This window comes from Rhinolophus ferrumequinum, chromosome 19 (assembly GCF_004115265.2).
Source record: "Rhinolophus ferrumequinum isolate MPI-CBG mRhiFer1 chromosome 19, mRhiFer1_v1.p, whole genome shotgun sequence".
Classification (NCBI taxonomy): domain Eukaryota; kingdom Metazoa; phylum Chordata; class Mammalia; order Chiroptera; family Rhinolophidae; genus Rhinolophus; species Rhinolophus ferrumequinum.
This window is the reverse complement of record NC_046302.1, coordinates 17,662,956-17,679,646: the sequence shown is the minus strand read 5'-3', so window position 1 is coordinate 17,679,646 and position 16,691 is coordinate 17,662,956. Positions and strand designations below refer to the sequence as shown.

General features: G+C 33.9%; 1 protein-coding gene across 1 annotated transcript in view; it reads right to left on the bottom strand.

Moving 5' to 3' along the window:
• Window positions 1–5,830: 5,830 nt before the first annotated feature.
• MIB1 (MIB E3 ubiquitin protein ligase 1) overlaps window positions 5,831–16,691 on the bottom strand; it is a 109,413-nt gene continuing 98,552 nt past the window's right edge. The window contains exons 18-21 of the mRNA XM_033087096.1: window positions 14,377–14,455; window positions 13,006–13,119; window positions 11,627–11,727; window positions 5,831–8,498 (exon numbers count right to left, since the gene is read on the bottom strand). Coding sequence (XP_032942987.1) covers window positions 8,358–8,498; window positions 11,627–11,727; window positions 13,006–13,119; window positions 14,377–14,455 — 435 coding nt within the window. The 3' untranslated portion in view covers window positions 5,831–8,357. The remainder of the gene's footprint in view (window positions 8,499–11,626; window positions 11,728–13,005; window positions 13,120–14,376; window positions 14,456–16,691) is intronic.

Sequence of the window (16,691 nt, the reverse complement as noted above, 5' to 3'; positions counted from 1 at the left end):
TAAGCTGTGATTCTTTGTAGCTGCCTGCCTGTGTCCCCAGTTTTTGGAGCAGTGGCTTGCACTGTGGCTTCAATTCTCTGAAAGATCAAAGAAGACCAGAAGCCATAAAGCCAAACTTGTTTTTAAAGGATAACAACGACTGAGTTAATGCAAAGGCAAGACTGAAGTGGGAAGTGGCTCCTACAGCGAGACCAAGTACGACGCTTCTGCAATTATCCAGGAGCGGATGAGTCCCTGACAAAATCAGTGGGAGTGGACATGAGGACTGGATTTAGATGTTTCCAAACACACGTAACAGCATCCAGCAAATAATTAGATGTGATAAACAGTAGTCAGGTATGACTGAAGTTTCTAGTTTAAGAAACTGGGTAATAATAGTATTAACACAAGTATATTGGAAAAGAGTCCATTTAAGATGGGGACATATTAGGTTTGAAGCGCCTGGCTATCTATTCAAATATGCCCAAAGGAAGCTGGAAATAAGAATCTTAGGTTGTAGAATCAGGACTCTTCCAACAGCATGTAACATACCAGTGTTTTCATAAACCAGGGATATCATTAACTTTCCTCTAGAAACATTCAAAATTTTGAGCAAATTATTTCACTATTCATCCCACATTCATAAACTAGGAACTGCCTACATACCACTTATGTTAACCTTGGTGGATTTAAATTAAACTCTCAATGAAATCATACCAGTTCTTTAAATCTACTGTTGAGAACCTTTTTTCTACATGTAGGGTATTTGGTAATACAGGCCGAAATTCCCATCTCTACCTGTGGTGGTGGGCAGAATAACACCATCTCCCCTCAAAAGATGGCCACGTCCTAATCCCTGGAACCTGAGTATGTTACGTTACTTTATGCTATGTTACAAATGTTATGTTATGACAAAAGGGAATAAAGTTTGCAGGTGGAATTCAGGTTGCTTAGCAACTAAAATTGGAATAAAGTGACTACCTGGATTATCCAGGTGGGCCCAATGCTTGATAACAAGGGTCCTTAAAAGTGGAGCAGTTGGAAGAATGGAAGGGAGCCAAGGAATGTGAGCCACCTCTACAAACTAGAAACAGCACAGAAATGGATTTTCCCCAAGAGCATCCAGAAAGGAACAGTCCTGACAACACCTTGGTGTTAGCCCAGGTAGACTCATGTCAAATTTCTGACCTCCAGAACTGTAAGGTCATAAATTTCTATTGTTTTAAGCCAGTGTATTCATGGCAATTTGTTACAGCAATATGAAACTAATACAACATTTTTGTACTAAAACATCCATGTTAAGAGCATGTAACTTTCTGAACATCAGTCTTTCTTCAGTATAGTTTGGCCATGGTCAGTAATCAAAGGCTCTCTGATTTGGTTCTATTTTCCTATTAAATCAAAGTTAACTTCACCTCCAAAAGCTTTTCCCAAACTCAAGGTATTAACTGGTGTTCTATGGAAATAAAGAACAGAGAGATGGAAGGGTGGGTAATACTCTTAAAACATGAGAAATAATATTTAGATTGATTTTTAAAAACCTGCCTCTCAGCAAGTTGCTGCATCTGAGAATGCAAGGACCTGGTACAGAGGGGCACCTAGAGCATGACGCATTACGCTTGATTAGAGCATCAGCGCAAAGGCAGCACTGCCCAACAGTCTCATTGATATGTCGCAGACTCACTACGTGGTCTCTGTTCCTTGTCTTAGATTGTACCTTCATATTATGTGTACCATTTTTTTTCTCCTTCCCAAAATAAAATGAGTTGATCAACTGGTTTTGTTATAAAGGGAAAACCATTTAAACCATTAAAAGTTTTCATCGTCAGTAAGTTTGGGAAATGTTACACTATAAGAATAACAAGTAATTTTAACTTCTGTGAAGGAGGAGTCACTGTAAATGATAAAAAATATATAAGTCAGATTTTCTAGAATGGCTTTATTTTAAAAACCTATACAGAGTTTCAATTTAATACACTATTGCCATGAAGTATCTAATTATACAGCAACAGGGGGGAAAAAAATCACACAAAAATACAGTTCATTAGAGGTTATCCAAAAATAAATTCACAATTTTGAAATTGAAATACATATGCTTTTTTCAAATAAACAATTTAAGAAGTTGTTTCCGATAATTTTCCTCTTAAACAGCTGAGATATACATACTTAATCTTTTGAACTAAAACTAGACAACCTCTCAATAATTTCACAAATAAGTGCTTCTATTAATTTGAAAAATAACTCCCAAACCATTCAATTACCAATTGAGTCACAAAATGCTAACAAAGCCAAATAAATCATAGCTTTGAAATGTATACCTCTTGAAAATGAAATTTACATCTAAGTTGTGAAGAGAAATAAATTTTTATAGAAAAAGTCAAGTCTTCCTGACTAATTGATTTTCTATCAAATTTATCCTATTCTGACTACTTTCACAATATATCTTAATCCTGAAAGAAGGGGGTGGGTGTTAAAATACGACAAACTTCTTTGGCCCTTTAGATAGAGGTAACTTAAATGTAAACAACTGTAACTAGAGCCTTCCAGATGTGGACACCTATGTCCTATACTGAGGTGGAGATACATGTCCTTGTTTCTCAAAGACATGATAATTTCCTTCTTAATAATGAAAGATTGATGTACAGAGATTTGTTTTCAACTGCCTTAAGAATCAAAATTCATGTATATGTCCATAAAGAATAGTTTCAAAAGATCAGAGGAAAGCAGTATGATATTACATCATAGGTTTTATTAAGGGTAAATGCATTTATTTTTAAAAGCTTAGCTCTTGCTAAGCATTGTTGTTTTTTTAAACAGAAGCTAATAAGCAAGAATCATTTGCCATACAAAAACTATATTCACAAACAAGACTCTAAATTTAATTAAGTGAAAGCTAAAAACCACTGGAAAAAATACAAAGCAAAATACTGCCATGAGTCAATTAAATTGCTTTCTATCACTGAATAAATATACGGTATCTATAATGACAAAGCATACTCAACTTAAAAACAATTTTGTGGATTCAATCTAAGTAAGACTAGCATAAGAATGACATGCAATTCGTGACCCCAGGGCCCACCACCCCCCCCAAATTTTTCTTTTAAACCAAATCACTTGAACAAAAGGTTTTCATTTGAGGGGAAGACCATCTGTGTTTACCAAACAGATCTTCCTGGCAAACTAAACTGTTTGAACCCTATCTCCTCTTCCCAGATGCTACTTATACATGTCTTTGCATAATGACTTTACATAGAATTACTTTTCTGGTAACAGTGTCATGGCCATAAATAATCAGTTTTTTAAAAAACAAGTATCAAGTGCAAATCTAGAAAACTTCCTTTAAAGAATTACCCAAACCCAGCACACACACAGTATTGCTATTACACACGCTAAGCAATACAACTTATAAACGCGTGTATGATAATACACACACACTAAAGACTGCCTCCTATGAAGTTTTAGTAAGTGTTGCCAAGTTAATAATTCTTTCAAGGCACTGAAGAATCATGTAGATGGATTTTCCAAAATATAATCAACAATTGCTTAAACAGTTAAAAAGCCCTGAGTCAGAACTTTTGTTAGCTTCCTGAAATTATAGATTTCAGACAAAATGGCACATTTGTTTATTTTTTATAGAAAATTACAAGGCCATTTTGCTTTTTAGAAGAACGAAGTCATGTTTATGAAACAAAATCAAACAGACTTTACAGGAAAAGGAAAATATTCAGCAATATTATCTTTCTTACACATTTTATACATGTCAATTATAACCTATAGTTATGGATTTAGGCACCAAATTGATGTGGCAAGTCACCTTTCCTATACCTACTGCTTAAATCCTCAACAAAATAAAAATTTCAATTTTCATCTCGGGTTTCCATCTCGTCCTTAGTCACAAATATGAATAAATGCTGGAAAAGTAATACTCTGACAGAAAAGGAGGTAGAAAATGCAAATGTAGCAACTTACAATTTTAATTTATCAGCTCTACTATCTAGTTCGTATTTTTATATTCTAGTTTCACCCACTACTAAGCATTTATCAATAAATTGAGGCTCAATCTAAAGGAGTTTTCCCCTCACTGTAGACAAGCAACATACACAAGACATCACTGAATAGTTTTTCCTCAAATTTAATGTTTTAAAGAAGTACAGCTATAATTATTAATACTGTTATATATGTTAAAGTTCCAACGCTATATGTGATTATCAAGTAATATCAATAAGCATTCCTATCATAATAGTCAAGCAAATAAAATTAGGTTGCTTTTTTGAGAAAAAAATTTTGAAATAGTTACAGGTAGACTTCAAGACAACTGACATTTTCAACAAGGCACACATAATTTGTAGAAATCTTTTACCTTCCCAATTTAGTACAAATTCAAAGCTAACCCAATTCTAATGTTTAAAATGTGTTTCTCCCCTCTGGCTCAAAATGAAATCACAAATCCTTCCAATTAACAGACATTTAGAACCTACTCAATTATGACTGATGATAATTGGGAGGGAGGGAAGAAATTCTGTTGTCCACCAAAGTTTTAGTAACTTGATGATTACCATGACCTTAGATCTTGCGAACACAAAAAATTAAAATAATTCAGGTATTTCTTTTTATATTTAATCAAAATTCTATTCCACTCGGGGAGGAGCGGAAGGGATTTGTTGTTTAATGAGTATAGAGTTTCAATTTTTCAAGATGTGATCTCTTTCATAACAATGTGAATTTAATTAACACTAGTGAACTGTATACTTGAAAATTATTAAGATGGTAAACTTCATATTGTCTTTTTACCACAATAAAAAAATGCAAAGAAATTCTATTCCAAAATGTAATTTTTTACACAAATTATGACTATAAAATATTTCACACACTGAGAATATAAGTATTTTCCTTTTGGATGTTTTTTTAAAGCAAGCTGTATGAAAGCCTGTAATTTACAAAACAATTGTCAATTAAACTACACTGAAAACTGGTTGAAAGACCCTTTTTATTATTCAATTAAATACACTCTCTGCACTTACTGCTTTAAAGAAATCGACATGATCCCCCTTTTTCCTCTTAATGGAAACACTGAGTTTTCTTTCTTACTTGCTGCCACCTGCTACTGTCCTCCCAACCCTACCCCATCGTTAATTCTCCTAGTTCATAAGTTTAACTAATTCCTAGTCTAAAAGAGCCCAAAATTCATAATAAACGAAGAACAATTCGGTAACATAAACTAGACAGTATATTTCTACCATGTAAAAATGAAGCATGCTTTGAAATTTAAATTGGACAAATCTTAAGCAGCATGCATTTCAATATGCTAAAATGGCTTTTACAGGCTAAAGACACCAAAGATATCAATTTAAGAAAGTTATTTTCAACATTACCAATTAAATTAGGCCTCAGTAGCTAGGCAGTCAATTGGCAATGTTGAAAATTACAAATAACTAAGCATAATTCGGCCAGCTAAACTAAGCATTTGTCTAATATAATATTCCTATACGAATACAAAATGAACTTCTCCTGAAAAGCCTTCTTGTTCCCAATAAAATTAAATATGTATATAGTATAAGCAGTAAGAATGTTAAATTATGTGAAGAAAAACAATTAGAAGAGCACCATCTGGTAAGTTGTCTGTGTTTTGGGTAACAAAGCTGACAATCTTAGAAAAATAAAGGAAAAAATGTGGTGAGAGAGGGGGTAGAAAGAGGAAGTCCAAATACCACTTAATGAAAACTCTTATGAAACATTAGAAAGAAATGTTATTAGTACCTTTGGATCTCTTCTTTTCGTCTATGTTACTTCAAATATACAATGGCTGCATAACAAATTCTGTATGTGCTAAGATGCTGACCATTTTTTTCAATGTTGTATATCTAGCCCCTAAAGCCTAATAAATAGTTTTTGAATGAACGCATGCCAGTGTTTTTTTTAATGATTATAGGAAAAGTAAAAGTTCCTTGAGGGACAAGATAAAGAGATGATACATAGCTATGAGAAGAAAACATACCTAATTGGGAAAGTACTGCTGAGAGACATATATAATTAGAGGTAGCAGTTTCCCAGAGTTAGAGGAAAGTCATTTAAACAATTAGGTTCTTAATCTTATTCGCTCTCACAATCCCAAAAACAAATTTAAAATAATTTTTAGGTGCTTGAAAACATGAATAGAGAAACATTTTCTACTCATTAAATAAATTTCAAAGCAGTACAAATACAGAAAACCCGCAAGGACACAGCACTAAAATTATGGTGACTTTGACTTTTGTAATAGTTTATAAGTTATTATATTTTTAATACGGTGGAAATAAACTTTAATACGGTGGGAATGAAATGTCCTTTTAGGAATATATGTTTTAGCACTGCAGCTCAGAAGACAAATAAAAAAGATTTAAGTAAAGTAGAGCTCTGGACCACATGACTCTCTGGTCGGCCAAACGATGCATGAGTCAGCCCAGTGCTCCCTCCTTACCAGCTGATCTCCTGGAAAAGAGCTGGGTGGCCGGCCCATGGCATGGAAGAAAAGGAAAATTCTGACTTTTGCCATTTTCAATCTTAAAAGAAAACAGTCCATTTGTCTCTTTATGTGAATATCATCAGTCAGATGTTCTTTTTATAACTTCAAAATATGGCTTAAAAAATAGCCTCAGTGGCCCATTATTAGGTAACTGAGTAGAGTCAATATAAATTTTCAAATGTAAATTTATAAAAATTTTACTGTTCTAAATGGTAAGTTACTAAGCTAAACACAGATATGTAATTACCAAGAGTACAAAATCAGCCAGCAAAGCTCACTATTGTTTTCACTAGGTCTTGCAAAGGCAGCAGTTATTAAATAGCCAGAAATATGACGTTCTGAGAGCTAGAGACGTTGTACTTTCAAAGTTAGTTGTTGTAGCAGAAAAACTGACAAGAATTAGATTCAAAGGGGTGGGGGGTGGGAACTACAAAAAAAGATAACTACCCTTAGAAGTAAGTTTATACACAATATATAGTAGACAATACTGTAAACAGCTGATATTTTTGTAATCTAGCAGCAATGAACCCCAAAACACTTATTTATGTGTATATTCATTCTGGGTGTTGTAAGATTACTCATTCAAAAGACAGAAAGTGATTAGATGCTCTAAAGTCAAAGTCTGAGTATAAAAAAATCTACGTATTTAGATTAGGTAATCAGACATATCTCTGTAAATGTCCTAGTCACTCTTTCTAAAGAAAGTATGTATTATTGGGTTATTTACTACATCTTGGATATTGTTGGCAGTTTACATAATATCCTCATCTGTAGGAATAAAGAGAGACTGTTTTCTTTATAGTAAGCCATACTATCTGAGAGAGAGTGGAAGCAAGGCCATGATGAAGGTAGAATCAGTAACACTGTCAGAATTAATAGATATGGAGAAGAAAAGATTGCTGCCTTTGGACAATGCATTCATCTTCTCAGATCACTGGGTTACTACTGTTCAGTATATTAGAAAAGCTAAATCGAACCTCAGAGGCCAAACAGGGGAATATCATTTTACTGGAGAGATCAAGCCTAGATAAGTAACCATAGAGAAAACTGAGGTACAATTTTCACTAACACTTTCTTTTTAAGGCTGGCTGAACTAAACAGTGTATAAATTAAGAAAGGCAAGTGTTAATAGTTAGTTAATAGATACTCTTTTATTGGATAATTTTCCTCCCTTCAGTTCCCTATTATGATTGTTTATTTCTCCTTTTCATATCTATCAGTCATTTTGAAACTGGCGATTTGATTCAAATTTCCTTTTCCATTTAGATCTAGAAAATAAGCTACAGGCGAAGTCAGTATTCTCTCATTCTATGTTTCCATTTACTCTAAGAATCCAGAAACAATCATTTAGATAACTTTATGTTATCTTAAAGAGAATTCTCTCTTCAATATTCCCTTAACATATGTGACATAATAGTTTGCCTTGCCCCTTTCATTTATTTGATGCATAAATTTTCTGAGTACCTGTGTCAGCTCACTATTTTATAAAATCATGATAAACTGAAGGAAAGCAGATCATAAGGAAGTGTATCTTATGAGGTCTAACAAATTCATAAACCATAGGAGAAAATGAAATAAAAACAAAAATAACAGGAGATCTTTAAATTATTTTTTCCCCTTAGAAGCCAAAAGTAAATTACCTATGAATCACATGGATTTGATGTTTCAAATTAAAAAACAAACCAAAAACCCCCACAACTTCAAACACTGTTTTATAGAGTTGTTTTTTTGTTCTGGTACATTTACAGTCTAATCACACTCTAGTAAAGAAACTATGATATTAAAAAATTAATTCATTAGAACTCCAACTAGCTTAAAAGCTTACTAAGAGCTCATGACCAAATACCTTAGCTAACAAAATACACTGAGTTTCTTGTTAATACAAAAGAATCCTTCGTTCAATAGCCTTGCGACAAATAGGGCATTCACTCATTCGGTCTCCGCAGAGCTGGCACGTTCCATGGCCACAAAGGAAAATCATATTCTTCAGGCGATCCAAACACACAGGGCACATTGTCTGGAGTGTGAGATAACAAACAAAGTAATAAGTGCTGGCACATTTTATATCTTGAAAGTGTAACGTGTGACAGCTCTATAACATCATTAATTTTCTTGTTTTAGTCAAATAATCTTTTGTTGCTTAAAATTTTTTCTTTAATTTTTTAAAAGCTAAAATGTCACCCCTATAAAATAGAAATATTGGTTGTACTGTCAGGACAGTATAAAAGGCACTACATAAAATACATACTACATAAAATAAATACTACCCAACTCTGGGTACTATGCTGTTCTTGTATGACAATAACACAATGTATCAGGCCTATTGGGAGAGGGGAGCTTTACAGAGAGCCGTTGCTAACAACACATGCCAAGCTCTATGCTAGGTATGTATGATACAATCTCAGTCCTATTATCACCCCCACTTTAAAAAAGAGGAAACTGAGGTTTAGCGGGGTTAAAAACTTCCCCAAGGTAAGTCTTAATGTGGACTCGGGTCACATGCCCCAGAGCTCTAGCTTTTAAAAATTTTGCTGCACTGCATTAGTATCAACGTAGATCCCCTTAGTTAAAAACAATTAGCCTTAGTTACATATTAATAAATGTAACTTCATGAACTCAGAAGAATTTAGAAGTATGACAGGTATACTTCTGTGAAACACTCTAGGAAACTGCTTATTCATTCACAAAACACATTTTACATTTTATATTTATAAAAACATAATTCTACCTTAACATATTATAGTATTTCATTCTGAATTATACTTTTCCCAAGTAACATAGAAATGAAACAGTTAAATAAGAATGTCCAGAATTAATAAACTAGACCTAAAGCCTATATGAATATATGGTTAACAACTATGTAGAAATCATTAGGGCATCGTAGTCTAACTTGTTAATCCCACCCTTCCAAAGTAAATTTTCACACCTATCTATCTTAAAGTTCTGAGAAGCGAAGCTACAGAAAATCGTTTTTATTTTAAAAAGCTAAACCAGCTTTTTAGTACCATTAAAAGTTTATTTTCCATTAAAATTTCAAGAATTCTATGTAAGTAATTAACAACTCTTATTTCCAAAAGTAAACACATCTGTGAAGACTGGGTAAAGTTACTTTGAGTTAGTAAGAGCACATGAAATTAATTTTTGTTTGTTAAAGAGACATTGGTGTAACATATATCCATGAGTCAAAGTGAAGCATTAAATATTGATGATCAAAAAAAAAAAGAGAGAGAGAGAAAGAGAGAGACACTGGGATAATAGATTGGAGAGATAAAATAAAAAAAAGAGTTATTCAGATGCTTTTTCTTGGTAACCTGGAAGGGGTCCCTATAAGAAATCCCATCATAAGGAGAACTGACTCTGGGTGGTGAGATGATGTATTATAGAAATGTACACTTGAAACCTATGTAATTTTACCAACCACTGTCACTGCAATAAATTTAATTTTTTAAAAAAAAAGAAATCCCATCATTCCTCAGAAAATGAATTTTGTTTTAAGTGTTTAAATACTTTAGTGATGAAATATGGTAATGATTATTAAAGGAAGAAGAAACTTCTTTGTATAGTAAACTTTGGATAAAGGTAGAGCTGAATTATTATTTTAGGATCCATAATAGGGTATCATTATTCATTATAAAAACAATTTTAATACACAATTAGTAGATAAAATGCTTTTTGCAGAAGATGTGTTCTATAGTGTCTTAGGAAAAGAAACTGAGATTCTAAGAAGCTTCAAAAATTTAAAAACATTTTATTTTACACTAGAATGAACTAAATATGTTCCTACTTTAATATTCCTACATTACATTAAGAACTTGTAAATCCATATTTATCTTTATCTATTCCCTATACTACAAGTATTACTAGGTACTGGATTTCAGAAGAAAAACTGGCCCAGTTATAAAGTTTTCATCTTTTCACATGGCTGTTTACATTCCCAATAAATATATACATTTTATTCTAAATTAGTTATTACGAGGGTCATTTTATTCTAAATTAGTTATTACGAGGGTCATTAGTTATCCTAGGTCCCTACCCATTAACTGTGTTACTTTCTTACAAATCCAGACAGAAAAAACAAGAGTGATGGCTCTAACAACTGCATGGCAAAACTGAGGTGATTGCCAAACTAAAGAAATAACACACTTGGCAGCTCAATCCTTTGAATTAAGTCAGATTTGATTGTTCAGTCAAATGGTAAGGTTAGGGGGGGAAAAAGACTTTCTTACTATATACCCACAAGTTTTAGCTATTTTTTTCTTTATTTTATTATTGCTTTTATTAAATATTGAGTAGCTATAAGAGCACTTCTGTTGGTATGTATACAATGTAAAGAACATGACCACCACCCAGTTTAAAGCACGGAACACTGCCTTTTATTTTGAAGCTCCTCCAGAATGCTCCCCAAGCCTGTGTATCCACCTCTCACTGATAACCACTATTCTGAATTGTGCATTTATCTTTCCCTTGCTTTTCTTTACGGTGCCTGTGAATGTATGTATTTTGAAGTATCACATCTATACAGAAATGTGCTCAAGTCAGAAGTGTACAGTCTAATAAACATTCACAAACTGATCAAACGCACGGAGTATCAATACTCTAGAAACTTCTCTTATGCCCCCGCCCAGCAATCCCAGCCAAGAAAATCAAGATCCTTGATTTTAAACACTATCTGTAAATTCTTTTTCAAGTTTGCATCCACAAACAATATCCTACTAAGTTTTATTGGATGACAAATTTTTCCAAAGTATTTTTTAGTAAAATACTTACATTTCCTCCAGCATTGTGAGTTATGGCTGCTACATATTCTCCCTAAACACTTGTTACTGATAGTTTTTAACATTGAGTTTTTCCCTCAATCTGGTGGGTGGCAAACGGTACCTCATAGCGGTTTTAATTTTCATTTCTTGATTACTAATGTGTATTGGTTATTGGCTATTCATGTTTATTGGTTATTCGTGTGCTTCCTATTTTGGAAAAGTGCCTGAGTAAATCTTTCAGTAAGATTTTACCTACTGCAAATATTCAAAATTCTACAAGTGATACACTAATATTAACCAGGCTTACTACAGAAAACACTAGTGGTGTTCTAGAAAAATGCGAAATGCCACTCAGAATCGTTGTTTACCATGAAGAAATCAGTACCACCTGCTCTTTAATGTCCTGTAACTGCTGCTGCAGCTTCTGCACGTCCGCGTTGACGTTGGTGTTATCCTTGTCTTTCTGTAACACGGGGATATTTCCACTTGCTATAATATAGATAAAAATTTAATGTTATGACTGTTTTGACAACAATGATTTTTTATTTCTAAAATTATTACTGTTTTATTAACAACACAAGGCTATTATTAGAATCCTCTTTAAACAACTGATTTTACATGTGGACAACAGATACAGTAGTGACATTCATGTTATACTCTTTTATTTATAATCTTCAAAAAGAAATAGGTTTACACATTAATTTCTAATTATATTTAACACAGCTAGACAATAATCTACACACAGAGTTTGGGTTTTCCAAGGTACTACTTGCTTCTCTGAAAAGTTCACAAATACATATTATACTTGTTCTCTGTTCTTGCACTGTACAAACCCAAGAAGGTAAGCAGCATAGCATTTTAGCCAGTTTGGGCAGCAATAATTCTCTGAAATCTCTTATTTGATATTTCTGAGAACACACAAAAACCTAGCCTCTTCCTTCAGTCCCAATATCCTTGTTTTTACTGATCTAAGATGAGGCACTCCACGAAAGAAAGGCCATGATCAGTGGTCTGCTAAATAGAGGGAAATTTTTTATTTCACTTTTCCTACTCTCTAGATTCTTGGTGTTTTACTCTAGTTAACCTAGCCCTGGGATTTTCATTCTGCTCTACTGGTGATAAAGACAAAAAGCCCTTGGCAGAAGTAGCTAAACTAATGTTTTCCTCATCTGTATACAGAACAAAGAAATCAAAGATATCCAGTTTATATCTGGTGCAAAGATGAAAAATATTTTTACACAGCTGTACTACTGAAAAGGTTGAAGGTAAATAATTTACTTTTGATTTTCCCACTTGTTTAGTGGGTTATATAAGTGATTTTTCCACTTGTTTAGTGGGTTCAGTTTATCTATAGTTACTCTGCCCCAAATTATTACTATTCCATAAAATACTCAAATGCACTAGGTAAACCTGCTAGACAAAGGAATGAGGTTAACACTTGTGTAAACTGAAAAAATAATTGGTAATATGATGTTCCCCCAAGATACACTAAACTTCACCTTAAAAACAGCAAATTTTCTTTCGACAAAAATTTATATCAAAGATGTAAGTTTCTTAAAAGACTAATTGTTTACAGTTCTATAATCATTTCTCAAACTAGAAAAATATTTCAGGCTTCCTGTAATGTAACATGAGCAAAACCCTACCTAGTCCTTTGTAAATTCCAACATACACTTATGTTTTACAAGGCCACAGTGTGCTATACGGGAGAAGAGACGTTCAGGGAAGTCCGAATGAGAAGGCTAATGCTTAAGAAAACCCACTTACAGATATCATCGCTGGCATCTTCTGAACTTTTCCCTCCACAACACATAATGAAAGGCACTCTTCGTTCAACTACTGCCCGGCACTGTACACATTTTTTCATCAGGTTTGCACAGTCTGGAAAATAACAACGAAACATTTCTTACAAAAAAGAACATGAGTAATAAGAGGACTGTCTTTCTCTGCTCATTCTTAGAACTTAAATTCAACACTGAGATAAACTACAGCCTAAAGGCCTAACTTGACCTGTTGCCTATTTTCGTAAATCAAGTTTTAATGAAAAATAGTCCCACCCATTTATTTACATGGTTGTTTGGGCACTAAAATGGCAGAGCTGAATAGTTGGAAAGAGTGTAGTTACTACAGAAACCATGTGGCTTACAAAATCAAAAATATTTATTATTTGACCTTTTACAGAAAAACTTTGCTAACCCTGCATTATGAAACCTTCAATAACCTGAGCTCTTTTAACTTAAGACAGAATTCTCTTTCTACACACACTTTTGACAGTTAGTAATAGCCACTATACCAGTCTCTGGTAAACAGAGAATTACTTGTGGCAGAATGTTACAGTAGAAGACCTTGATCCTTTCTTTCATTAAGGAGCTGCCTATCAGACTGAGAAAAATAAGGCTAAAGCAAATCTATGCCCATGAGATTAATCTATCATACAATTTGTATGTTAGTTAGGTATGTGAAAAATCAACACCTATTGACTGAACTATTTTATAAACCATGCTTTACCTTGGGCCCAGTTATTTAAACTTATTTAAAATTAAAATCCTTCATTGACAAAATAAAAAGTAAAGGGAAGAGGAGAATATTAATACTGAATAGTATATAAGCTTGAAAAGCACAAAAGGGATATATAAAAGCAAGTTTAAGACATATCTTAAATTTTAACATTATCCTCACAAAGAAAAGATTTCTATTAAGTTCTCTTGACATAGAGGTTAAGAACAATTAAGAAGGTCAGAAATTATAGCCCCAAATGGTTGCTGTGGTGGTGCAGTAGTGGGGAAAGGATGCAAGAGAGGGAATAAAATGTGCTACGTTTACATGTGAAAAATGGCTAGACTGTTTCAACATTCTTTTTGAGAAACAAATTTCTATTGTGTGTGAGAAGAGATCATTTTGTGCTTATATAAATGAAATAAAAATTCGACCTAGTGGAACACAGCATATTTAATCTTTTCTAAAGTTCAGGAGCAAGGAGGAAAATAGGTGACATTCTAGTATAGAGAAAGAAATGGAAGGTGCTAGAGGCCCACCAACACTTTTGCTTGTGAGTTAAAAAAAAAAAAAAAAGGATATAATTTGTTTCACTTTCTATTTTTATAAAAATACCGAAGTAGTATTTTATAGGCTACTTACTCTCACAGGCACACATGTGTCCACACGGTTGAAAAAGAACAGCTGCTTTCTTGTCTGAGCATACCACACATTCTTCAATCTATAAAAAAGAGGTTATGGCACAAGCATGAACATCTACAGAGAAATCTGTAACTAAACAGTTTCTTTTGTATCCAAATATATTTCCTCTCTAAGGAAACACTCTAGGCAGGAGAAACTTAACACACTTCTCTGGACTCTACTCTCTTGGTTACTGGTTTTCACATCTTTGTATACCCCACTTAACAGATCCTAGCTCCACATTAGTCTCCCTACCTGTTCTAATGAATGATACAGAAAAACTCCATTTACTCTGAGGTCAGGGAGACCAGACTGTAAACAACTTTTTTTTCCAAAAACTACTTTTGAGAGAAAAAAAGAATAAATGACAGAGGTAAAACAGATTTCCAATATTAATAAAAATCTAGCCAGATTAGCCAGACTGCTAAATGCCAAAGAGAATCTTTCTGTTTATCCACATCTAAGAAATCGTAACATTCTTTTCCAGGACTTAGTCAACTCCCCCATACTGGCCGGAGCCCAAAGTTTTGGGCTCTTCTTTCTTCCTGATCTCTAGTCTACAACCTATTCATATTGCCCCTCAATTTTACCTCCTCTTCATCTCCACTTAATCTGAGTTTTGAATGTTTAACTATTTCTTAAACTTGGCTCTGCTTTTATCCCTACCTCACCCCACTGATTGGCTTCAAATCCATCTTTCACCTATTCTTCTCCCTTCATACATTCACATTTACCCACATCTGTGTCATTTAATATTATTGTCCAAAACTTATGACCACCTCTCACCTATAACTTCCCCTAAACAGCCAAATATTGCACTCACACTTTCTATGGACTTTCCCAACTTATACCTTGCTATGTGCATAGAATTTACATAGTTGCAGTAACAGTAGAAAGCAGTAAAACATGGTTGGTCAGGGTATGTATATTCCTGGACTCAAATTCTAGCTCCAATACTAACAAATTACCCAACACTGCTGAGCTGCAGCCTTTTTTTTTTTTTTAATTGAATAATCAAGAACAATCCTTCTTCACAGGGTACTAAAGAGCAAATCTGAAGATAGGGAGAGGAGCTAGGTGTCCCTTATTCATGTATACCCTTGGACAATTCTAAATATGAGACAGTGAGGGCACAACTGAACTAAGACATAGCAATAGGGAAGAGTAGAAAGAGTTTTGAGAACTAGTTAACAAGACCTGGTAACTAATACAATGTGGGGAATGAATGGTGAAGAAGAAATCGAACACATTTGCTAAGTTTTTGACATTGACTTGACTAATTGATTCAAAATAGTTGGAAGAAACAAACCTCAGTCTCCCACAGCTCATAGGAATAAGACCAGGGTGTTCTTTCCAAATCTAGAATTCTACATCCAGGTTTTAGTCCTATTCAAGGTCAGATTATAGTGAAAGAAATGGTTACCTTCAGTGTAACAATCTAGCCCCCACATTGCAAACACTAAGCAGTGCACCACCAGAATGGCAGGGTGGGGAGCAGAAACAGGAAGGCCCTGGAAATGGGTCGCTAAGGGACCCATAGCCATGGTAAGTACATTAATTTTTCCTAACTCCCAAGGAAGGTTTTCCCATTCATAAAGGAGAAGGGCTAGAGCTGAGGACCAAGACTAAGTTTCAAAGGTGTGTCAGTCTGTCTATCTGGTTGGCTAGTAAACTAAACAGGAAAGCAGTCACAATTGGGATGAAAGAAGAAATGAAACTCCCAAACGTTAGCCAACTGGAGAGAGACAAAAGCCTTACGAGCAATGATGTCAGGGAGGTAAAACTCTGACTGATTTAGCCATTTGTATGTAAGAAGCATTTTCCCACAAATGTTTTAAGAACTGTAGCACTATGCACTGGTCAAAGATTAAAATGTGACAATGAAAAAAAGAGTATATTTAATATGTGTAAAGTGTTTTAGTTCAATGTCTAATATAAAATCGGTGCCCAATGCATGATAATTCTCTTCTCTCTATATAATGATGTGCATGGTTCCCAAGGCAATCATCTATGTACCTGAATTGTTTATAAAGTGTTTAAATTAATCTAGTAAATGGATCTAATAATCATTTACTTACCCATCCCCAATTAAAAAAACAAGAAAACTTTATAACCAGAACTTTTTCACCCTTCTGGAATTTTTCGTCAGGTTATATTTCCAAGACAGGAATTGCTACATCAAAGCATGTTTATTACAAAGGTTTGTGTATACAAGTTGTCAGGATGGTCTCTCAAAAATGTGAATCCATTTATTCAGCCGCCAGCAGTGTTGCGAG